At 40.6% G+C, this 22186-nt stretch overlaps 1 protein-coding gene across 3 annotated transcripts in view; it reads left to right on the forward strand.

Annotated features, from left to right (window-relative positions):
• clcn1b (chloride channel, voltage-sensitive 1b) overlaps positions 1-22186 on the forward strand; it is a 32338-nt gene that overhangs the window by 9369 nt on the left and 783 nt on the right. For 2 of the 3 annotated variants that reach the window (XM_039805310.1, XM_039805311.1), the window contains 21 exons: positions 5236-5449; positions 6701-6832; positions 6960-7088; positions 7283-7416; positions 7819-7896; positions 10293-10371; positions 11055-11180; positions 12562-12646; positions 12841-12942; positions 13442-13526; positions 14392-14550; positions 15782-15851; positions 15942-16052; positions 16739-16952; positions 17041-17174; positions 18209-18390; positions 18476-18557; positions 18639-18718; positions 19008-19052; positions 19178-19282; positions 22083-22169. In XM_039805310.1, the coding sequence (XP_039661244.1) occupies positions 5236-5449; positions 6701-6832; positions 6960-7088; positions 7283-7416; positions 7819-7896; positions 10293-10371; positions 11055-11180; positions 12562-12646; positions 12841-12942; positions 13442-13526; positions 14392-14550; positions 15782-15851; positions 15942-16052; positions 16739-16952; positions 17041-17174; positions 18209-18390; positions 18476-18557; positions 18639-18718; positions 19008-19052; positions 19178-19282; positions 22083-22169 (2433 nt within the window). Of the gene's footprint in view, positions 1-5235; positions 5450-6700; positions 6833-6959; positions 7089-7282; positions 7417-7818; positions 7897-9102; positions 9182-10292; positions 10372-11054; positions 11181-12561; positions 12647-12840; positions 12943-13441; positions 13527-14391; positions 14551-15781; positions 15852-15941; positions 16053-16738; positions 16953-17040; positions 17175-18208; positions 18391-18475; positions 18558-18638; positions 18719-19007; positions 19053-19177; positions 19283-22082; positions 22170-22186 lie in introns of all 3 variants that reach the window. The other variant, XM_039805312.1, reaches the window with a different exon arrangement.

Raw genomic sequence — 22186 nt, forward strand, 5'->3', positions numbered from 1 at the left:
CCAAGGAGCACTGTGCAAGCGATAATATTGAAATGGAAGGAGTATCAGACCACTACAAATCTACGAAGACCCGGCCGTCCCTCTAAACTTTCAGCTCATACAATGAGAAGACTGATCAGAGATGCAGCCAAGAGGCCCATGATCACTCTGGATGAACTGCAGAGATCTACAGCTGAGGTGGGAGACTCTGTCCATAGGACAACAATCAGTCGTATACTGCACAAATCTGGCCTTTATGGAAGAGTGGCAAGAAGAAAGCCATTTCTTAAAGATATCCATAAAAAGTGTCGTTTAAAGTTTGCCAAAAGCCACCTGGGAGACACACCAAACATGTGGAAGAAGGTGCTGTGGTCAGATAAAACCAAAATCGAACTTTTTGGCAACAATGCAAAACATTATGTTTGGCGTAAAAGCAACACAGCTCATCACCCTGAACACACCATCCCCACTGTCAAACATGGTGGTGGCAGCATCATGGTTTGGGTCTGTTTTTCTTCAGCAGGGACAGGGAAGATGGTTAAAATTGATGGGAAGATGGATGGAGCCAAATACAGGACCATTCTGGAAGAAAACCTGATGGAGTCTGCAAAAGACCTGAGACTGGGACGGAGATTTGTCTTCCAACAAGACAATGATCCAAAACATAAAGCAAAATCTACAATGGAATGGTTCACAAATAAACATATCCAGGTGTTAGAATGGCCAAGTCAAAGTCCAGACCTGAATCCAATCTAGAATCTGTGGAAAGAACTGAAAACTGCTGTTCACAAACGCTCTCCATCCAACCTCACTGAGCTCGAGCTGTTTTGCAAGGAGGAATGGGCAAAAATGTCAGTCTCTCGATGTGCAAAACTGATAGAGACCATACCCAAGCGACTTACAGCTGTAATCGCAGCAAAAGGTGGCGCTACAAAGTATTAACTTAAGGGGGCGAATAATTTGGCACTTACCATATTTCAGTTTTTTATTTGTTTAAAAGGTTTGAAATATCCAATAAATTTCGTTCCACTTCATGATTGTGTCCCACTTGTTGTTGATTCTTCACAAAAAATTACAGTTTTATATCTTTATGTTTGAGGCCTGAAATGTGGCAAAAGGTCGAAAAGTTCAAGGGGGCCGAATACTTTCGCAAGGCACTGTATATATGTATGTGTGTGTGTATATATGTATGTATGTGCGCGCTATTGGAGAATTAAATGCACTACATAACATCGCATTTTGTGAGAATTTTTTATAAAATAAATTAATATGTACATATAATATATGGGAAATGAAGAAAAACATTAACAAGAAAACCGACATGATTTTTAAAGGGAGGAAAGGAAAAAGAAATGCAGTTTAATGTTTGAATGAATAAATGAGTCAAGAGCCATAAATATTTTACAAACAAAAGAGTTGGAGAGTTTACCAGATCTCTGTAGCTCTCTCCTCATCTCTGCTTGATGCTAGCAGCTTGGCCCTACACAAGCCATTGCTAGCAAAGCATAACACACCGGAATCTTTTTTTTTTAAAGATTTCTTTGGGGCTTTTCCCTGTATTATAGTGACAGTGGATGGACATGATGGAGGATGACACGCAGCAAAGGGAAGCAGGTCGGATTCAAACCCTCGCCGCTGCAGTACTCAACCAACACGGGGCGAACACTCTTACTGGGTGAGCTAGAGGCCACCCCAACACACCCGACTCTCAAGATTAACTGTCTTCAGTTAGTTGCATTGTGGGTAATGTAGGCACTAAGTGTGGAAGGTGTGGAACGTAAACGACCATATCTGACGAGTGTCCACAGTGAGTGTGACAATGTTATAGAGTGCTTTTTCAATGGAGCCCATTCTTAAATGTTATTTAAAATAGTAATCAGAACCTCTATTTGACAACTTAAGGTAGCTAGTCGTGTATTGACTTCCAAAGAAGTATTTGATTTTTAAATTTAGCTTTACATGATCAAATAAAGACAATAGGTTCAAACAAAATGCTCAAAACAATTCTATTCTCTCAACAGACATATAAAAGTACTGACTATTTGATGTCCATGTCCTGAAACTGTCACGCAAGTAGAGAGCAAAATTGACATCTAACATCAGTTAAGTTAATGCAAAAGCTTCTCTAGGACCATGATAGTAAAATTAAAGAGATGTGAATGGCTGATGCACAACCAAGTCATCTACATAACACAAAACACAGTAGCTGTTGTTAAGCAGTTTAATAGAGAATATAGTTTCTTGTTTTTAACTATTTTGCTATTTGACTACAATCTTGTGGTTGTCCTTTTTGTTGTGGCATGAGAACATGTTTAAGTAACAAATCTAAGCGTGAACAGGTTCCTTTTGTTACTGCCCCTGGTTTTGATGGCGCCTGGTGCCAGCGCCTGTTTGATGATGTTGATGGATTAGTGCTTTGGTGTTAATGTGTAGAGCAGTGGTGGTGGTGAGGTTGTCTGCAGCGTAGGACAGGAGACAGAACAGGAGCAGAGCTGCTACCACATCATACCAATGACAACTGATGAGGAACAGGTAAAGACCTGACGACCAAAGGCTTCATCTGGTCAGATGGTGGAGGGGGATTTTTTATTTTTCTTTATTCTCTGCTGTTAGTAAGTTAATGACACCGTCCAGTGTTCTTCTGTCTTTCTTCTTTAATCACAAGTTGCTTAAGTGGATCTGTTTACATATTTTAATTGACTTGTCTTTTCCAGTTATAGCTGTAGTGGGTTGTTTGTGCCTCTCACATTAGATGGCGATAAATGTATTTTATAAGAATATTAACGACTGGTATATACGGTATATTAAATGAAGTTTCATATTTCTATCAAATTTTCTCAAATAGAATTCTAGCCAAGTTCTTCAATATACTATCTGATTATTCAACAAAAAATAACTTAATTCCTGGATAAACAGTTTTTAGTAAATTCTCACTCCAAAGCAGTTAAAAAATGAAAAAGCTTAACTTTATCATAATTTGTCTCGTATGAAACATGAGACAATTTTCTATTTTCTATTCTTGAGGTCTTTTAGTATTTTTGAAAAACATTTAACTTAACTGAGTAATTGCTAAAAATTATGTGTAGGGTTTGCTGTTTTGCAGCAGATGAGAGGTTAATGTGAGAAAAAATTTAAATAGATACAGTATTATATAAAAACAATCATAATAAGAGATTGAAACATTCATACATTATCCAGTATAGTTTACCTATGACCTTTTTGTCACACACTTTTTTTGTAAATAATTCATTTAATTGGTGAGCAATGACCAGGTGATGGCATATAACATTTTTGGGCAACTCAGACAATGACTCAGTTTTCTATCCTGAAAAATGGCTTTCCTGCTGTGATCTAAACTTTCCCACATCATTGTCTTGCCCTTAGTAGCAAACACCATCATTGGGGCAGCAAACCAAGTTTAGAACACACAAATGATTTATGGAAGTAATATTCAACCAAGTCTTTGCATAATGCTAACTAATTAAAATTAATAATAGTGGTTTGCACTTCTTTGTAGAACTTATCACTGGTCTGCTGTTAGCTCAGGCCAAATGCTGTTAGCGGTGCATTATTGTCCTGAATAACAGTTTGTGGTTTGCAGTGTTTAGTGAGGTTTAAAATAACTTGCTTGACGATTTAGGCCATCAAATGTTTTCAAGAGCCTTTAACAGATTAACTGCTGGCCACCTGCTATGTGGTGTATTAATTATAAGCATCTATATCAGTCACTTTGTCATGTGGTTGTAGTGACTCATGTATTATAGTGGAATGGTTTTGTAAATCAGTTTTTGTGCAGAAAATCAAACCATAGGACAGCACTAACATTTCTGTGTCATATTGTAGTCCGGTGAGATTTTAGATTGTTGTTGCACCTTTATTGTGTTATTGGAAGATGTGATTATGGAATGGGCAGCTTGCTAAACTTTCGTTCTGTTTCTCTGGTCCTGGGCCTCAGCTCTCCTTTCCCGTGTGAACATGAGACAGTAATCTGTGGCAGCCAGCCCTACTTAGTGATTTTAGACCCTTTTTAGGGGGGCTCAAGTCCTAAATTTCATCTCAGCCCCCCTAAAAATTATAATAATAAAAACTAAAAATAAAAATGTTTACATTTTTTTATTAAATCAATTGTAGTGCTTCAAGTTAGAGTTTGCGAACTTGTCTGTTAGTGACAGAGGACAACCAATTACAGGTTTAAAGGGATTGAAGCAGGTTTAATATCCTGTGCCGCTGTCACCGATGCTATGCACCTGTAACCCAGTCAGGGAAAGAGTTAACAGAAACGTAGTTTTGGCCAATCGGAGGTGGTTGTGCCAGACTCCCACCTTTGGCTGAGTCTCTATCTAATCTGTCAGAGGGAGAGCAGTTATGAAGTTTAATGTTGGTAGACCCCGGAGAAAAATTGGTCTATATTGCTGTGACTTATAAAGTGTCAGGTTCCGTCACAGTGGTAATAGTGTTAAAAAACGTTATCTGATGTTGTTCAGTAGCTAGCTCAGAGATTATCGGATGAAATTAAATTACTGATTAAGCTGGTGGGGGGGGTTAACACTTTTGCAAGGCACTGTATCCGTGTCATATTCTCATTAGGGGCTGAGCCCCCCTTAAGGTCTGATATCCTAGAATCACCCCTGCTGCTTGGGATATAACTTCTTGCTTTGCTGTGTAGTGGGATGCATGTGATCTATAGGTTTCAGTTGCATGATATAGCTGCACCTGAATCCACAGTATTTTACAGCTTCTACGGTTTTAATGAGTGCGATGCAAACTGATCACACTGGATTATAAGGTGTCGTGTTTTCTGACCAAGTGTGTGTGTGGTTGTAGGTATAAAGCGCACATATAGTGGGAAGTGGAAGATGTGGAATGTCCTCCCTTCCAGTGTCTCTTCCTCTGGCTCCCTTCCAGCTCCTGCCTCCTCTCAGGGAGGGGTTTTTCCGATCTCTATGCCCGTTTTGTCTATTTCTGTCTACCAGGGTATTCAGGTTGGTGTGTATCCCTTACACACACGCCGCACATTCCCCATCTCTTTCTCGTTATCTCAAGACTCTTTGCACTGGATCTAGTTTTATCCTTGTCCCAAGTCTCAGTTGTCAGAGGTATTTCTCCTTCTCTTCACTCTTCTTTTCCTTTCTCCAACTCCGCTCTTATATCTGGCATCTTATTTTCCTTCTATGCAATCCTGAGGGCCCAGGAAACACATGACTTCTTGGTGCTTTTTGTGTAGTTGTGATTGTCAGTGTTTCCCCTCCATTTCAGCTGTACGGTGAGTACAGGGAGCAGCTGGGAAGCTTTGCCCGACGGGAGGCTGCCCGCTTGCTGACAGAGAGACAATGGAGGAGACAGGCAGGGGACAACGCCACCGGCCGCAAAGGGCACGGTCGGCGGCATCATCATCACCCTGCGTTCCTGGAGTCGCATCAAAGCCACGCCTCTTCCACCAAGAAGCCTCGTTCCTACTCCAAATGCCAAGGTGACCAGCAGGTTATTCTGTTCAAGCACAAATTCAAATGCTTTACAAAAGGTATTCTAGGAGGATGCAAAATGGTGATTAGGTGTTTCCATGGTTATGCTTAAATGGTTGCTATTACACCTTATGTGGTAACCAGAAGACGGAGGTGGAATTAAATACCTTAACTGAATAGAAGTTTGAAGTAACCTAGGCTACTGGCACTTCAGTTTTTTCTTTTTTTTTTTTAAACTTCATTCTTTATCACACTTTATTCAATAGAGAGCAGCATTAATCTGATGGCTTCATTTACTGGTGACTTTGCACATCATGATTTTACATGCAACACGATAAGCTCATAAAATATGATGCGCTGCTATAGTTTAATTAGGCTGCCACACAGAACATGAGGCAGTTGGACTTAGTCAGGATTTTAGACACAAGGTCATGGTTTCCATGTACCCCACCCATAGCTAAATAAATAAATAAATAAAAATAAATCTCTAAAATGTTTATTTGGATTTTTCATATTTCATTCATGATTCAAGTGTTCAGTTAAATTTCATCTATAAATTCTATTCCCCAAAATGAAGGTCTAACTGCTGTTTCAAAGCCTTCTCCATCCTGCACGAACAAAATTATTCTGGAAAAATATCTCTTTAATTTTTTCAGTCAACACATCAAGTCTAAACATACTGGAGTCTCAATAAAGAAATGCCCAGCATGGTTTTTAAATTGGAGAAAGTTCCCCATGTTGCTAAAATCCCCTAAATGACATAACATGATAACATGAGAGATAACATGAGTTAGTCAGTGGTGGAATTTAACTAAGTCCATTTACTCAAGTACAAATTTTAAGGTAATTGTACTTTAATAATGTACTTTTACTCCACTCTATTGATTTAACTCTTGTGCTTCTAGACTACAATAAGTTTGAAAGTCATAGATAGGGAAGAACACTTTTATGTCTTCACTAGTGAATTAGCCAGTGACTATTGTGTGTTAAATTCTTACATGTGTGTTTTTTTCTTTGAATAAAACCTTTTCCATTTTTTTTTTCCTTTTTTCTCATCCATTTGTACATGTCAAAAAAGCCCAATCATTCAGATCTTTCTGTACTGACATCATATCTACTGTTATGATGAGCTATAGCATCATTACTGCAGCCATAATCGCACTGAATGATTCCCAGTGTGACAATAACTAACTGTCAGTAATGAAATCAAGTGATGAATGGATTCAAGGTACATCATTCCTTTCATCTCTCTGTCCCAGATTGTTTTGCTCGTGTACGGCGGTACATAGTGACCAAGATGGGGGATGACTGGATATTCCTGGTTCTACTGGGGCTGACTATGGCTCTGGTTAGCTGGAGTATGGACTACGCTAGCGCCAAGAGCCTGCAAGGTACCACGGGCCAAGGCCATAGAGATTATTAACGGTTGAATCTGCAGTTTGATAACACAAGAGTTTGTAATTATCCCAGTTATACTCCTGTGTGAAATGCACTTTCTGTTGTTTTTCTGTCTTTCAGCCTATAAGTGGATGCATGGGGAGCTTAAGGGCAATGTGCCACTCCAGTACCTCGCCTGGGTTACCTATCCCATGATCCTTGTCATGTTTGCCTCGCTCTTTTGTCACCTGGTTTCCCCACAGGCCATCGGTAAGCTCTCCATCACCTGTCAGCCTCTCTTATCCTCTCTCAGCACTTGTTTTTTTCCTTCTTTCCTTTTCTTTGTCTGTTTTCTTGTAGGATAGTGGCATTCCAACCGCTCTTACTTTATTTACTGCACCCACCGTCCTTTATTCTCCTTCTCCATCTTTCCTCTGTTTTTTGTTTTGTTTTTTTGTTTTCAGGTTCTGGTATTCCCGAGCTGAAAACCATCTTGAGAGGTGTAGTACTGAAGGAGTATCTGACCCTTAAAGCCTTTGTAGCTAAAGTGGTCGGGCTGACTGCTGGCCTGGGCAGTGGGATGCCAGTGGGCAAAGAGGTAAACAAACCCCCTTTTCATCTCTTTACTATCTGTTTTTCTCTGTATCTATCACCATCCATTGATCCAGCATCGCGATCATCACCCTCTTTCCTCCCTTTTTTCTTTCTCCATCACTCTATCTGCTTTTTCTTCAAGCTTGGAGGATGATAAATCATCTTCTGTCATGTTTTTCCTCCCTCCCTCTTCTCACGGGATTGAAGCAAATTATTCCTCAGCAAAGGAGTACATTCATTTCCCCCATTAGAGTAGCAGGGCAACTGTCACATCCAGCAATTATACAGTGATTTATCTGTTCTGATACATGTCCCAGTTTAGACTCCCTGTTTTACAGACAATAGTCAGTGTCTGTGTATATAACAGTATGTGTCGCTCATCTGTGTCATTACATGTCACCTCCAGGGTCCATTCGTCCACATTGCCAGTATCTGTGCTGCAGTGCTGAGTCGATTCATGTCCATCTTCTCTGGAGTCTATGAGGTAAGCTGAGGCCCTGACCAAAACAGACTACATTACCCATAAGCCTCATCTCCTCACTGACCACAGTTAATGCACTAACGAAGATGTGGAACGCAGTTTTCCTTGATATCTGTGTTTGTCGTTGTCTTTGGTGTAATTACAGGGTTCCCACAGGCCTTTAAAAAATCGGTTTTAGCCATGCTAGTGACCAGCCTCAAGGGATGACAATGTCTGTTAGTAGATAGAATAGCTCAACAACTTTTGGATGGATTTTCTTGAAATTTTGTGCAGATATTCATGGTCTTAAAAATATAAATCTGAATGACTTTGCTGACCCTCTGATTTTTCCTCTGTAGCTTTTGTGCGTTTGATTGAAATGTCTTTTAAACGGTTGGATGGATTGCCATACAATCTGGTCCACACATTTATGCCCCCCTCATGATTAATTGTAATACCTTTAATGGACTCCTCAAAAATGTTATTTGTTCAATACTTTGGTTTATAAATACATTTTTAAAAAATGATGACATTCCCATCAGCCTCAACTGTACTTTGTGTTTAGTACTAATTAGGAAATGTTAGCATGTTAACATGCTAATGGTGAACATAGTAAACCTGCTAAACATCAGCATGTTAGCATTGTTGTTATGAGCATGTTAGAATACTGATGTTAGCATTTAGCACCACTGTGCCCATGTACAGTCTCAAAGAGCTAGCAGAAGACTCTTAGTCTTGTTTTGAAAATGATTGGATGATCTTGAAAATATTACATAGACCTATCTGTAGTCCTTCTATTCCAGTAACACTTTTTAAATGATTCTACCATTTATTTATTTTTTATTACAAATAAGGCCTCTACAGTGTTTGAGTTTGCCAAACATGCCCATTTGGAGTCCTTGAAGTTCATTGAAAGGTCCTTGAATCTGATAATGAAGAGAAAGTGGGAACCCTGTGACTGTTGTCCTCTCCCATCTGTTTCTTTCCCGCCCAGCTCACGCCCTCCCCTCCCCTCCCCTCCCTGTTTCTCTTGTGTTTTTGTTTTGGCTCGCCCCCTCGCACGTCGTCTATGTTTGTGTCTCACTGTATTAATAGTGTGATGGTAATGTCTGGCATGTTTATTAACAGTGACCTCCCATATCCCTGTCTCCCTCTTTCCCTGCTCTCTCTATCTCCACCTTCCCTCTGTTTTCGTATTCATCCCTGCTCGTCTGTGACCATTAACCCCAGAATGGCACCCATAACCAGGACCTGTTGGTGTGTGCGTGTGCCGTGGGAGTGGCCACCTGTTTTGCTGCCCCCGTGGGAGGCAAGTCCCGCCCTGCTCTCTCCCCGCTGACTTCAGTCAGCTCTGTCCTCCTGAAATAACATCAGTAACACAAACGGCGAGGTTAAATCTAACCTCAGACCAGTGCCCTGCATTATTAAGTGATTAATCAAACTGAATGAATATTTAAACATGCAGATTAGCCTGTCACTAATACCATAGCAGAGCCAGGATTTTAAGTTCTGTCTACTTTAAAGGAATTATTTACTTTCCTGCGGAGATTTAGATGAGAAAAAAGATGCCACTCTAAGACATGAGACACGTACCAATCTTTTCATCTAAGTCTTGACAGGAAAACAAATATACTTCCCAAAATGTCAAACTATTCCCTTGAAACTGACCTCCGACAATTGACCAGCATTAGCAGTGGTGAATTCAAAGGGGATGAATATTTATTGCAGATTAACTGGCCAATTATATGTGAGCCTTGAATTATACAATTATTTCTGCTATCAGGCTTTTCCTGCATCCCAACCCATTTTTGGTAAATCACAGATAAAAAAAAAAAAATTCTTTCTTAGAATAATAATGCTACACAGATCATAAAAGATACTCTAACTCAAGTTTTGATTTTAGAAAGTTGCATTGAATCCAATAATTCAAGTCATAAAGGTCATAAATAATCAATGGGAATATTTCCATTAATTTTCAGTCTGCGATCAGTTGCAGGAATCTTCTAAGGAACGATGTAACCACTCGATTTGTTTCCCTGATTATTTAATTGCTTACTCTAAGTCTGATTACTCTCACTGGCATGTGCATCCTGTGCTTTATATTGTCTTGATGTGTTTTTTTTTCTCATCTTTATCACTTTTTTAAAACCACACTCCAGTGAGCATTATTTATTCACTTTATTCCATTGTGCTTCCTTTCTGTCAATTCTCCCCCTGCGGTTCCCCGTCCTGTCCTCTCCACCTTGATCTTTTATTCTCTCTTTCTCCAACTCACTCTCCTGTCTTTCTGTCTACGCTCTCGTTCCTTGTCACCTTCATTTTCCCCCTTCATCATCTCACACCTTTCATCATTGTCTCTTTCAACACTTTATTTCCCTCTTGTTATTTCCCCTCTTCCTCTCTGTTTTCTGTGTCAGTAGAACCATTATGGTTACACAGATATTCTGACTGTTGGCTGTGCTGTGGGGGTGGGATGCTGTTTCGGCACTCCACTTGGAGGTACTGTACAACTTACACACTGCCTCATACAACCAAAGTCTACAAAGCATCCTTTAATATACAAACATAAGCCAAAACAGCATTATTTACCTAGTTTTCAATTACCATAGAAAGAAAAAACTAGTAAACACTAATTACATATTACATATATCCTTCTTAAATATCATTCTTTTCCCATGCAAGTCTTCTGTTCAGCTGTTTTTGTCTTGTTCACAATAAAGTTTCTGATGTGTCTCTCTGATGTTTATTTTATTGCTTCACATACTGATTATGCTTGTGTGTGTGTGTGTGTGTGTGTGTGTGTGTGTGTGTGTTTGTGTGTGTGTTTGAGAGAGAGCGAGAAAGTGTACATATTTGTGTGTGTTTGAGAGAGAGAAAGTGTACATGTTTGTGTGCGTTTGCTTGTGTTACAGTGTGTGTATTCACTCCCTGTGGTTCTCCTGTTGTGTATAATTACACCCTCAGCCTCAAGTGTTTTTGGACTCATTCTGTTTGTTTAACTCATTCCTGTCTCTTCTCTCTTTCCCCCTCTCTCTCCCCCTTCCCTGTTTCTCTCTCCCTCCTCTACTCCTCCTACTCATTGCTCATTTCTCACACTATCCATCTTAATTTTTCCTGTCCTCTTTAATCCCTCCCCCTCCCCTCTTTCTCTCTCTCGTTTTTTCTCTACACACCACCACCAGGGGTGTTGTTCAGTATTGAGGTCACGTCTACCTACTTTGCGGTGAGGAATTACTGGCGGGGATATTTTGCCGCCACATTCAGCGCCTTCATATTCAGGGTGCTCTCTGTTTGGAACAAGGATGCTGGTGAGCACACACACACACACACACACACTGTTGTAAAAGACTGCTGAGCTGGCATTTATGGAAAGTAGCTGAATATGACAGCTAAGTAATATTTGTAATAATTTTCTCTATTATGCGTACTTCTTACGGTTTATAAGAATGTTTTCAGTCTTATATTCAAACAAATTCACAACTCTTACTCAACCAGACAGTCCTCTAATATTCACCTTCCCAAACATCTTACAAGCAAAGGTAGGTTGTCAAATGTCATCTTCTTCTCTAGTTTATATTAATATTTTCCAGATATGTAGCAAAGGGGACACGGTGGTGCGGTGGTTAGCACTGTCGCCTCACAGCAAGAAGGTTGTGGGTTCGTACCCCGGTTGGCCCGGCCTTTCTGTGTGGAGTTTGCATGTTCTCCCCGTGTCTGTGTGGGTTCTCTCCGGGTACTCCGGCTTCCTCCCGCCGACCAAAGACATGCGGGCTAGGTTTATTGGTGTCCCTAAATTGTCCGTAGGTGTGCATGTGTGAGTGAGTGGTTGTTCGTCTATGTGTGGCCCTGCGATGGACTGGCGACCTGTCCGGGGTGTACCCCGCCTTTCGCCCGACGTATGCTGGGATTGGCTCCAGCCCCCCCACGACCCTGTGCGCGGGATAAGTGGTTGACGATGGATGGATGGATGGACAGATATGTAGCAATATACATGTCACTGAGGGAAATCTTTTAGATTATTGCAATTCAAAATAAGCCCTCAGCTCTGATAAAGCCACTGAACGCTCAGCACTCGACAGCAGACAAACAAAGTTAGCGACTACCTGGGGAACAAAGTGGAGCATTTAGCAGCTAAGAGCCAGATGTTTCCCTCAGGGGTTGGTAAAGACCAAACACCGAGCTAAAAGAGAGTGAATAATGGACTTTGATTCATCAGGTGGACATGAACACCACTCCAATAGGACGATAATGTTGCTCCGTGTCTGTTGGACGTGTAAATAAGCAACTGTTTGCTAACAAGTTCGCCATATCAACTCAAATGGTGATAATATATCAATGTTGTGTTCACAGCTTGTATCCGCTGCCCCAGCGTGGCCAGAAAATCAGTAATGCAGGTTTAAAGTCCTACAAAACACATTTAAAAAAATATTTTAACCTCATAACCTTATAATAATATTATTTTCACGTTTTGACATTGTGAATATTGTTTAATTTTATTTAGGTAAAATTAATTTCTTCCTCTTCCTTCACACCTTAAACAATAATACATGTATGTCCTGTCTTTGATTTTAACTTGTGCAAATAAATGAAACTCAAACTTAAAATACGGAGCACAAAAATGAGAGATTGAGCTCACGTTTGGTTGATGTTGCTACATTTTTTGTTACCTTTTTTTTCTTTTTCTCTCAGTCACAATCACAGCTCTCTTCAAAACTAACTTCCGGATGGATTTCCCCTTTGACCTGCAGGAGCTGCCTGCATTCGCAATAATAGGGTGAATACGTGTGTGTGTGTGTGTGTGTGTGTGTTGTGTGTGTGTGTGTGTGTGTGTGTGTGTGTGTGTGTGTGTGTGTGTGTGTTTTGTGTGTGTGTGTGTTTTGTGTGTGTGTGTGTGTGCAATTATACTGTATGTCTCTTTTTGGATTTACTTTTGAAATAGATATTGAAATATTTTTTCTTATGTTTTAGAATCTCGTGCGGATTCCTGGGGGCGTTCTTCGTCTACCTGAACAGACAAGTGGTCCTCTTCATGCGGAGACCGACAGCGCTCACACGCTTCCTAACCAAACAGTGAGATCCCAACACACACACACACACACACACACACACACAAACAGGGCCATGCACTCCCTGCTGCTGTAGATTAATGTGACACTCAGCTTTTAAACCACAGTGATTCTGGTAGCAGACACTGTTCCCATGAACTCAAACCTTTTTCACATTCAAATCTAAGTCCTCTTAACGTATCTCCGCTCCACTCGCCGAACTCATCAGTCTCACAACACTGGTCATGACAGCAGCAAAGCCTTAACAACCTTTCAGCCAGTTATTCACTCAATGTGGAGATTCACTTATCCTCTGAGACTCAACAGTCAGGGAACATTAGTCTCCACCATTAGAGAGAGAGGGGAGCAGCAGCACCAGGAGAGCTGTACAATCAGTGGTGGTAGACACTTGTCCTGAGACCATTATTTCTGTTACTAGCATCGTTTATTTCACCATGTTGTAGGTGTCGAAGAATACATTTCTGTTAAAGACTTTGTTTGTTTGTGTTTGTGTGTACGCCCAGTCGACTGATCTATCCCGGTGCAGTGACACTGATCATCTCCACCTTAACGTTTCCACCTGGATTTGGACAGTTTATGGCTGGAGAGGTTAGACCAAATCTATCTCTTACACTCTGTTTTCTTTTTGATGTGTGTACATTAATATTAATGATAATGTTTGAAAAAGGAGGTCAGCGGGGTCTAGATTGTGTGTTTTTCTGTGTTTTTTCTGTTTATGGAAGCAAAGAAAGGCTTTAATGACATGGATTTTATGTGCAACTTAAAGGAGAGCACCACTGATTTTACACATCAAAATATGTTTACAGGTCTTGGAGAGTACTACTGCAGATGTAAAAAAAATAATTTAAAACCTTTCGTGGCTCCAGAGGAAGCTCAAATGATGCCACTTCAGGCTACGTTGGTTGGGGCTGAAAACTATAAGATTGAAAATGAACAAAATCTAGGGATGTGGAGTTAGAAAGAAGTTGTATAACTTGAAATGACAACTACTAAGTAGTGACTCATTTCACAATTATTTGTTAAGTTGCTCACAAGATTTAAATATTACAGCTGTTTTTGTTACCACAACTGTACCCCTCTTTTTAATTATACATGTATACAGTATATATTCAAACATTTTATGATTTGTTTGTTTTTTTGTTTTCTTTGTGCAACTATTCAGCTTTTTGATAATGTATCTGAAGGGTCATACTGTACATGTTGTTGTATATTTTTTGTCCGACCAGTTGGCCATGACATCAACAGGATGTAATAGGCTTTGTGTTTAATATACTTTCTCATTTGTCATGATGGCCGTTTGCCTGATGAAGACCTGGTGGAGGCCAAACGTTTTCCAGTTCAATAAAGTTTGGGGAGCTATTTCCTTCATTGAATCTGTCATCCTAAGGATGTGATGTGCACACAACTGTATTTTTGAAAAACTGTATTTCTGTGTGTCTGTCCTTTCTGGCAGCTGATGCCCAGAGAGTGCATCAACTCCCTGTTTGATAATTTCACCTGGACAAAAATCTCAGCGTCTTCTGCTCCGCCCCGGCCCCGGTTCGGCTCATCTGCATGGCTTCATCCTCATGTCAGCGTCTTTGTCATCCTCCTCCTCTTCTGCGTCATGAAGGTATCTTTAACTCTTGCTGTGTACACACACACACACACACACAAACACACATATATATATATATATATATATATATATATATATATATATATATATATATCATACCTGTCAAGTATCCCGTTTTGGGCCGGGAAAGTCCCGTATTTTACCCTTCTTCCTGCCGTCCTCCCGTATTAGTATTTTCCCGTCGTATTCTCCCGGATTTTAACCTGCGTTATTAAAAATAATACCCCGGGTCCGGAACGGAGTAAAAAACATCCCAATCTGAGCTCTGTCACTAGCCTCGCGCATAACTGCCACCTGCAGTAGCCTACTACAGGTACTGTAGGTGGCAGTTGTCGCGAGTTTAGTGTGTGAGGTCAGATGATGAGAGACGGATGATGGACGCTACAACAGAGACGGTGCGCTGCCAAAACTTATGAAGGCTTTACTATGCATTCCCCATAGCAATGCAAGTTGAGAAAGGGTGTTTAGCATGGTACGAAAGATTGTTACAGAGAATAGGATGACGTTAGACAACAGAACTGTCTGCGCTCTACTCTCATGTAAACCACTCTGTAAAACGCTCCTGGCCCAGCCCACAAATACACTCCTTCCAAAACTATCTTAAAGAATGCAAAGTCTGCAACAAATTTATACAATAACTCACTAAAAGAGTAAAGAAAAGTTATGTGAAATGAAAAGAAAAACTGTAAAAAGAAAAGCAATATGAAATGAAAAGAATGTGTGGAATGAAAATAAAATGTAAAGACAAGCAATGTTATAAATTGTAAATGTTTTCAGCATTCTGCATCAAGTGGTGATTTTAGCTTTGTTGTACACCTGTCTTAAAATGTAAGGGATACTGGAGCTTGGTTGGGGTGGTGGGACTGCTTTGGCGGGGGCCGGAAAAATTTCCCTTATTTTCAAATCCAAAACTTGACAGGTATGATATATATATATATATATATATATATATATATATATATATATATATATATATATATATATATATATATGTATATGTATGTGTATGTATATATATATATATATATATATATATATATATATATATATATATATATATGTATGTGTGTGTATGTATATATATATATATATATATATATATATATATATATATACATATATATATATATATATGTATGTATGTATGTGTATATACATATGTGATAGCATGAAAAAACTCTGGGACTGGTCTCGATCTTACCTTGATCCTGTTTTTGTGTTGCAGTTCTGGATGTCAGCAGTTTCCACTACAATGCCCATCCCCTCGGGTGCCTTTATGCCAGTGTTCATATTAGGTAAGAGGATTTTGTAATGCGAGCACAGTATCTCCTGCTGAGCTTCAGTTAAATTTGTTTTTACCAGCGTGCCTTATCTCTCTCCTCAAGGAGCTGCTTTCGGCCGCCTCGTTGGGGAGATCATGGCCACTCTTTTCCCAAATGGAATCCTGTTTGATGGGATAGTCTACCGCATCCTGCCTGGAGGTTACGCCGTCATTGGTCAGTCTACTAACCTTGGTGCTGTGATCAGGGTCTTCACTAGGCCTTGAGACTTATTGAAGTCTTAGATTTGAGAACATTTTATGAAACAGTGCCTTGAATAAATTTCCGTGTGTTGTTGATTTCTTTATTTAAAGGTCCCCCAGTTCAAAGTTTCACTTGACTTTATAACATCTTTGGTCAAAATGAGGCCTCTATATATTAATTAATGAATAAATCAATTGTGTAATTCTGAATGTCACTTTGTAATTTACCCCAAAACATGACATGTGAATTTACACAAATTAAAATTGAATTAATTTTATATACAACTCAGTGTAACCCTGCTCTGTGTGTTAAACCACAAACGTGAATGGATTTCACCTTATCTGGAGGTCAATAATACTTTTTGCCCAATATGTGCTGGTATAGCCTCCAGTGCCCACAGGATAAACCGGTTAGAAAATAGATGGATGTGATAGAGATGGATATTTGTAATACTTAACACCTTGATTTCTGCCTCCCAAGGACTTGCTACATTGTCAAACTCTCTCTTTAAAAAATCTATTTTACTACATTATAAAAAATACAGCATTTCAAGGCCAAATTGGATTTGTATCCAGTGCAGAGGAATCAGAATGGAGAAATAATAATCAAAGAATAAAACTTTATTCTTAGCACATATTCTGCCCTTTGCTTTCTACCAGGTGCGGCAGCGATGACAGGAGCCGTCACACACACGGTTTCTACGGCAGTAATCTGCTTCGAGCTGACTGGTCAAATCTCTCACATCCTGCCCATGATGGTGGCAGTCATCCTGGCAAACATGGTGGCCCAGGGTCTGCAGCCCTCTCTCTACGACTCCATCATCCAGGTGAAGAAGCTGCCCTACCTGCCTGAGCTGGCCCTCGGACACATCAGGTAAAGTTAAAGAACTCTTATTTGGTGTGTTTATGTTGCTGTAATTGTAAGACAAAGGGTATTTATTGTAGTATCTCTGCATACCTAGCAAGTACAACATCTTTGTGGAGGACATCATGGTGCGCAAAGTGAAGTTCCTGTCTTCTCAATCCACCTACCGAGAACTGAACCATCTGCTAGAGACCTCAACTCTGAAAACTATCCCCCTGGTTGACTCTAAAGGTAGGGTGACTTACATCATCAAATTTCTATCTTGTGCTATAGATGCTAAGTATTAAAGGAATCGTTCAACATTATGGGAAATATACTTATTTATGGACAGTGCCGTGTTCATGACAATGTCATGTCACTCTTATGTAGATACCTTCAAGTAAAGTGTTACTACATTTTGTTTACCAGCATCGCTAAAGCTCACTATTTAACACGTTAGGGGCTCCAGAAAATCACTTCTCATAGCCAAGAAATAGTCCCACAAATATAAAAACATTTTTTTTTTACTTCTGTTTTTGTACAGATTTAACAAAATAGATATATCTTGATATTTAGCTTACAGACATAAGAGTTGTATTGATCTTGTCATCTAGCTCCCAGCAAGAAAGCAAATATTCCCAAAATGTAGAACTATTTCTCATAGTGACGGTGCTTCTCAGGAGCAGGCTTCCCCCTCTACTTCCTCCCTTACCTCACCCTCCCCTCATGCCTTCAGTGGGTCACCCACCAGTCCTCATATTATGCTTTTTGACCTTTTCCCTTTCCTCTATTGTGTAATATATCTTTTTTGTGCACTTTATAGGTTTACAAAGTGAAAAAGCCCAAAGTCCTCCCCAAAGGGACTTACCTTCTTCAACAGAAAACACTGTTCACAAACTGCTCCAAACAGCTCTATTGTAGTCCAGCCTTTACTTCCTTGACAAACTTGCATCACTTTGTAACACACGTTATAATGCTCACCTAGCTGCTAGCATGGCACGCCCTCATACTCTGCTTCTGACTAGCTAGCAGTGCTTACCTAGCTACTGTGCATGTGCGACTTCCAACAAAGATGGAACACAAGTGTGATGCCTCACTATGTAGCTAAAACAGAGAGCTCAACACGCAAGGTGAAAAGAGGAGCTGCAGCAATGTGCAGTACAACAAAAATATGGTGTTTTTATTTTTATTAAACCATGTAAACCTAGTTTGATATAACCTCTAAATACAATTATAGACCCAAACATTTACATAATATGAGCGCTTTAACACTTTTAACACTGCAGAATCCATGATTCTTCTGGGATCCATCGAGAGGACAGAGCTTCAAGCCATCTTTGACTGGTGGCTCTCACCAGAAAGGCGAGTTTTTGAAAGAGGAGAGAGCTCACCAGGCCAGGGCTCTAAAGTCAGCTGGGAGTCCTTCACCTTTGTAGACGAGGAGCACGCAGAGGAGAGCACAGACAAGGTGAGAAAAACAAACCATAAATAAATGTACAGGAAGTAGCTGAGCTTTAAAAAGATTAATCCCATCAACCATGTCGTGCTCGCAGACTGCTCCAGTACAGGAAGAATGTAACGGGCCCATCTCAGCCCCCAAACCTCTGGAGCCCACCACCAACCACACAGGCTCAGGTAACATGGCATTTCCACTGCACATAAAGCAAACGTAGCTTCCTCTCTCCTCTTACATGTGTTGCCATACCATATCCTCAGACAAGCGCAATCTGCCATCTGTCAGGATGGCCCTCCAGAGACTCTTCTCCTCCACGTCCTTGTCGGTGTCTGAAATTCAGGTAAGATCAACCTCAGATACTTGTCATGTTTTCCACCTAAAGCTCATCACTAATGTCCAGTTGGCATCGACAGCTCAGATGGGGGCATCGATCCAACATGGCAGCTCGAGCCAACCTCGCTAACATAATGGGAGGGAAAGACATGGTGCATGCATAAAGGATTTGACATGTTGTGTAGTGGCTAATGCCATAAAACCACCAGGGGTCATCTTATCATCATTAGTGTAGCTTTTCAAACTGACTGCCCATCCATCTGTCCCTCGCTCTTTCTTTCCCCCTCTCTCCTCAGGAGACCACGCCCCCTCCGCTGACGGACACCATGTCCCCAGAGGAGGTACTGTACCTTATCGATTCACCATCCTCACAGCCAACAATGAAATAATCAAACCATCCAAATCGATAAGTAGAAACTCTGTATACTCTGAGTCCATCTCTCTGCCTTGTGATTGGCTGATGCAGATCAAAGCCTGGGAAGAGGAAGAGCTGGATAAACCAGTCGATATGGAGCAGATACGAATAGACCCCTCCCCGTTTCAGCTGGTGGAAAGGACTTCTCTGCACAAGGTGAGCACGGCAACACATGGGTGACGTGTCATCACATGCAAAGCTCATGTACAGACACTGATTATGCAATTATAAGTCATGGACAGTTACAATTTTATATTTCCAAGCACCAGATTGTAAAGGAATAGTTTGACATATTGGGAAATACTCAAACATGAGGTGTAAAATCTTCTCTGTGAGTTTTAGAAACCCAAAGTTTGGGCATCTGATAAGCCTTTCAAAGCATTAATCTGTTACTCCAACTGGATTTCCTGGATTGTATTTCATTGTCTCACTGGAACATCAAACAACACGTCCCCACCAACACCCCCATGTGCTGTTTTTGGTCTGAATCCCCTCTTGGAGGTGCTGATAGGTGGATCTGGCTGTTTAGCTGTTTCCCCCTATTTCTAGTCTTTATGCTAAGCTAACCGTCTCCTGGCTGTTTCATATTTAGCGTACAAACATTAGAGTGGTCTCATCTAATATACACTCACCTAAAGGATTATTAGGAACACCTGTAAGATTTCTCGTTAATGCAATTATCTAATCAACCAATCACACGGCAGCTGCTTCAATGCATTTAGGGGTGTCGTCCAGGTCTAGACAATCTCCTGAACTCCAAACTGAATGTCAGAATGGGAACAAAAAGTGATCTAAGCAACTTTGAGTGTGGCATGGTTGTTGGTGCCAGACGGGCTAGTTTGAGAATTTCCCAATCTGCTCAGTTACTGGGATTTTCACGCGCAACCATTTCTAGGGTTTACAAAGAATGGTCTGAAAAAGGAAAAACATCCAGTATGCTGCAGTCCTCTGGGCGAAAAATGCCTTGTTGATGCTAGAGGTCAGAGGAGAATGGGCCGAGTGATTCAAGCTGATAGAAGATCAACTTTGACTCAAATAACCACTCGTTACAACCGAGGTATGCAGCAAAGCATTTGTGAAGCCACAACACGAACAACCTTGATGCGGATGGGCTACACCAGCAGAAGACCCCACCGGGGACCACTCATATCCACTAAAAATAGGAAAATGAGGCTACAATTTGCATGAGCTACCCAAAATTGGACAGTTGAAGACTGTAAAAATGTTGCCTGGTCTGATGAGTCTCAATTTCTGTTGAGACATTCAGATGGTAGAGTCAGAATTTGGCGTAAACAGAATGACAACATGGCTCCGTCATGCCTTGTTACCACTGTGCATGCTGCTGGTGGTGGTGGTGTAATGGTGTGGGGGATGTTTTCTTGGCACACTTTAGGCCCCTTAGTACCAATTGGGCATCGTTTAAATGCCACAGCCTACCTGAGCATTGTTTCTGTCCATGTCCATCCCTTTATGACCACCATGTACCCATCCTCTGATGGCTACTTCCAGCAGGATAATGCACCATGTCACAAAGCTTGAATCATTTCAAATTTGTTTCTTGAACATGACAATGAGTTCACGGTACTAAAATGGCCCCCACAGTCACCAGATCTCAACCCAGTAGAACATCTTTGGGATGTTGTGGAAGGAGCTTCGTGCCCTGGATGTGCATCCCACAAATCTCCATCAACTGCATCAATATGGGCCAACATTTCTAAGGAATGCTTCCAGCACCTTGTTGAATCAATGCCACGAAGAATTAAGGCAGTTCTGAAGGTGAAAGGGGGTCAAACACGGTATAAGTAGGGTGTTCCTAATAATCCTTTAGGTGAGTGTATATCAAATAATCTTATTCCTTGAAAACACAAGTTTGTTATTACTTTTATGCTTATTTATTTGTATTACTTCTTTGTTCTGTTTGTATTGTTCTGTTCTAACTTTCATTTTTCAACGTTTTAAAGGGGCACTCCACCAATTTTACATGTCAAGTTCTGCCTTTGAAAACAGTTGAATAATGTCTTCTGTGGCTCTAGAGGGAGTTTTCAGGGTCATCTCAGCTTGGACTAATGGTACGTTCCATTTGTACTCGGAAGTTGGAATTTCCAAGTTCCAATTCAGAAATTTCAAATGGAACACCCCCTGAAGTCGGATTTCCGACTCTGAAAGTCGGACAACCACAAAGTACCAAAGTCAACCAAAGCAAAGCCAACCTCAAAATCCAACATTGCAGCGCCCTGCATCAACAGTAGTGAAAGCTGTAATATACCATTTAATAGCACAAACCAGTTGTACACACAGTACTATCCAACTTCTATCTGTGGATATGTCCATTACGTTGTGTTTGTAAGCATAAAATACAGCATAATGTGTTATCAACTGGCATTGCCAACAATGGCTAACCTGGCTAGCGCAAACATTCCGAGTTGTTTTAATGGAACGTGATCGACTCAGGTGTGACGTCATTACTAGTGCCGACTTCCGAGGTAAATGGAACGCAGCATCAGAGATAACAAACTGGGGTATAAAAAACATAGGCAGGGAGGGTCTTATTGAAAAATTTGCAATATTGAAAATGTAGGATCCAGTAATCATGGAAATTGATCCATACTGGACAGTAAAAGTCAGGATGTCTCAGTCTCTGCTGCATGAAATTTCAATTTTTTTTTAAATTCGGTCCCCCCCCTAACTTATGGAATGCAATACTAAATTGCTGGAGTAGGCTACTCCTTCTAAGGTATTTTTGTCTATGCGCATACATGCATAAAGCTTTGAATCCTGAATCGTGCGTTTTCTGCTGTGACTCATGCTATGCAGCAAAGCCATATACAGTATTCCCTCTTTTACTTGCGGGACACATTGTTTACGAGGAACAGTGCAGCCATGCAAGCAGAACACTGTCACACTACAATACATTTCACACTGACTGGATCATGTCCCCCTCTCTCTCATTACTCAGACCCACACTCTGTTCTCTCTGCTGGGTCTCAGCCATGCCTATGTCACCAGTATTGGAAAGCTGGTGGGTGTCGTGGCACTGAAAGAGGTAAAATCACATTTCTT

The sequence above is a fragment of the Perca fluviatilis genome, chromosome 7, assembly GCF_010015445.1.
Source record: "Perca fluviatilis chromosome 7, GENO_Pfluv_1.0, whole genome shotgun sequence".
In the NCBI taxonomy this organism is placed as follows: domain Eukaryota; kingdom Metazoa; phylum Chordata; class Actinopteri; order Perciformes; family Percidae; genus Perca; species Perca fluviatilis.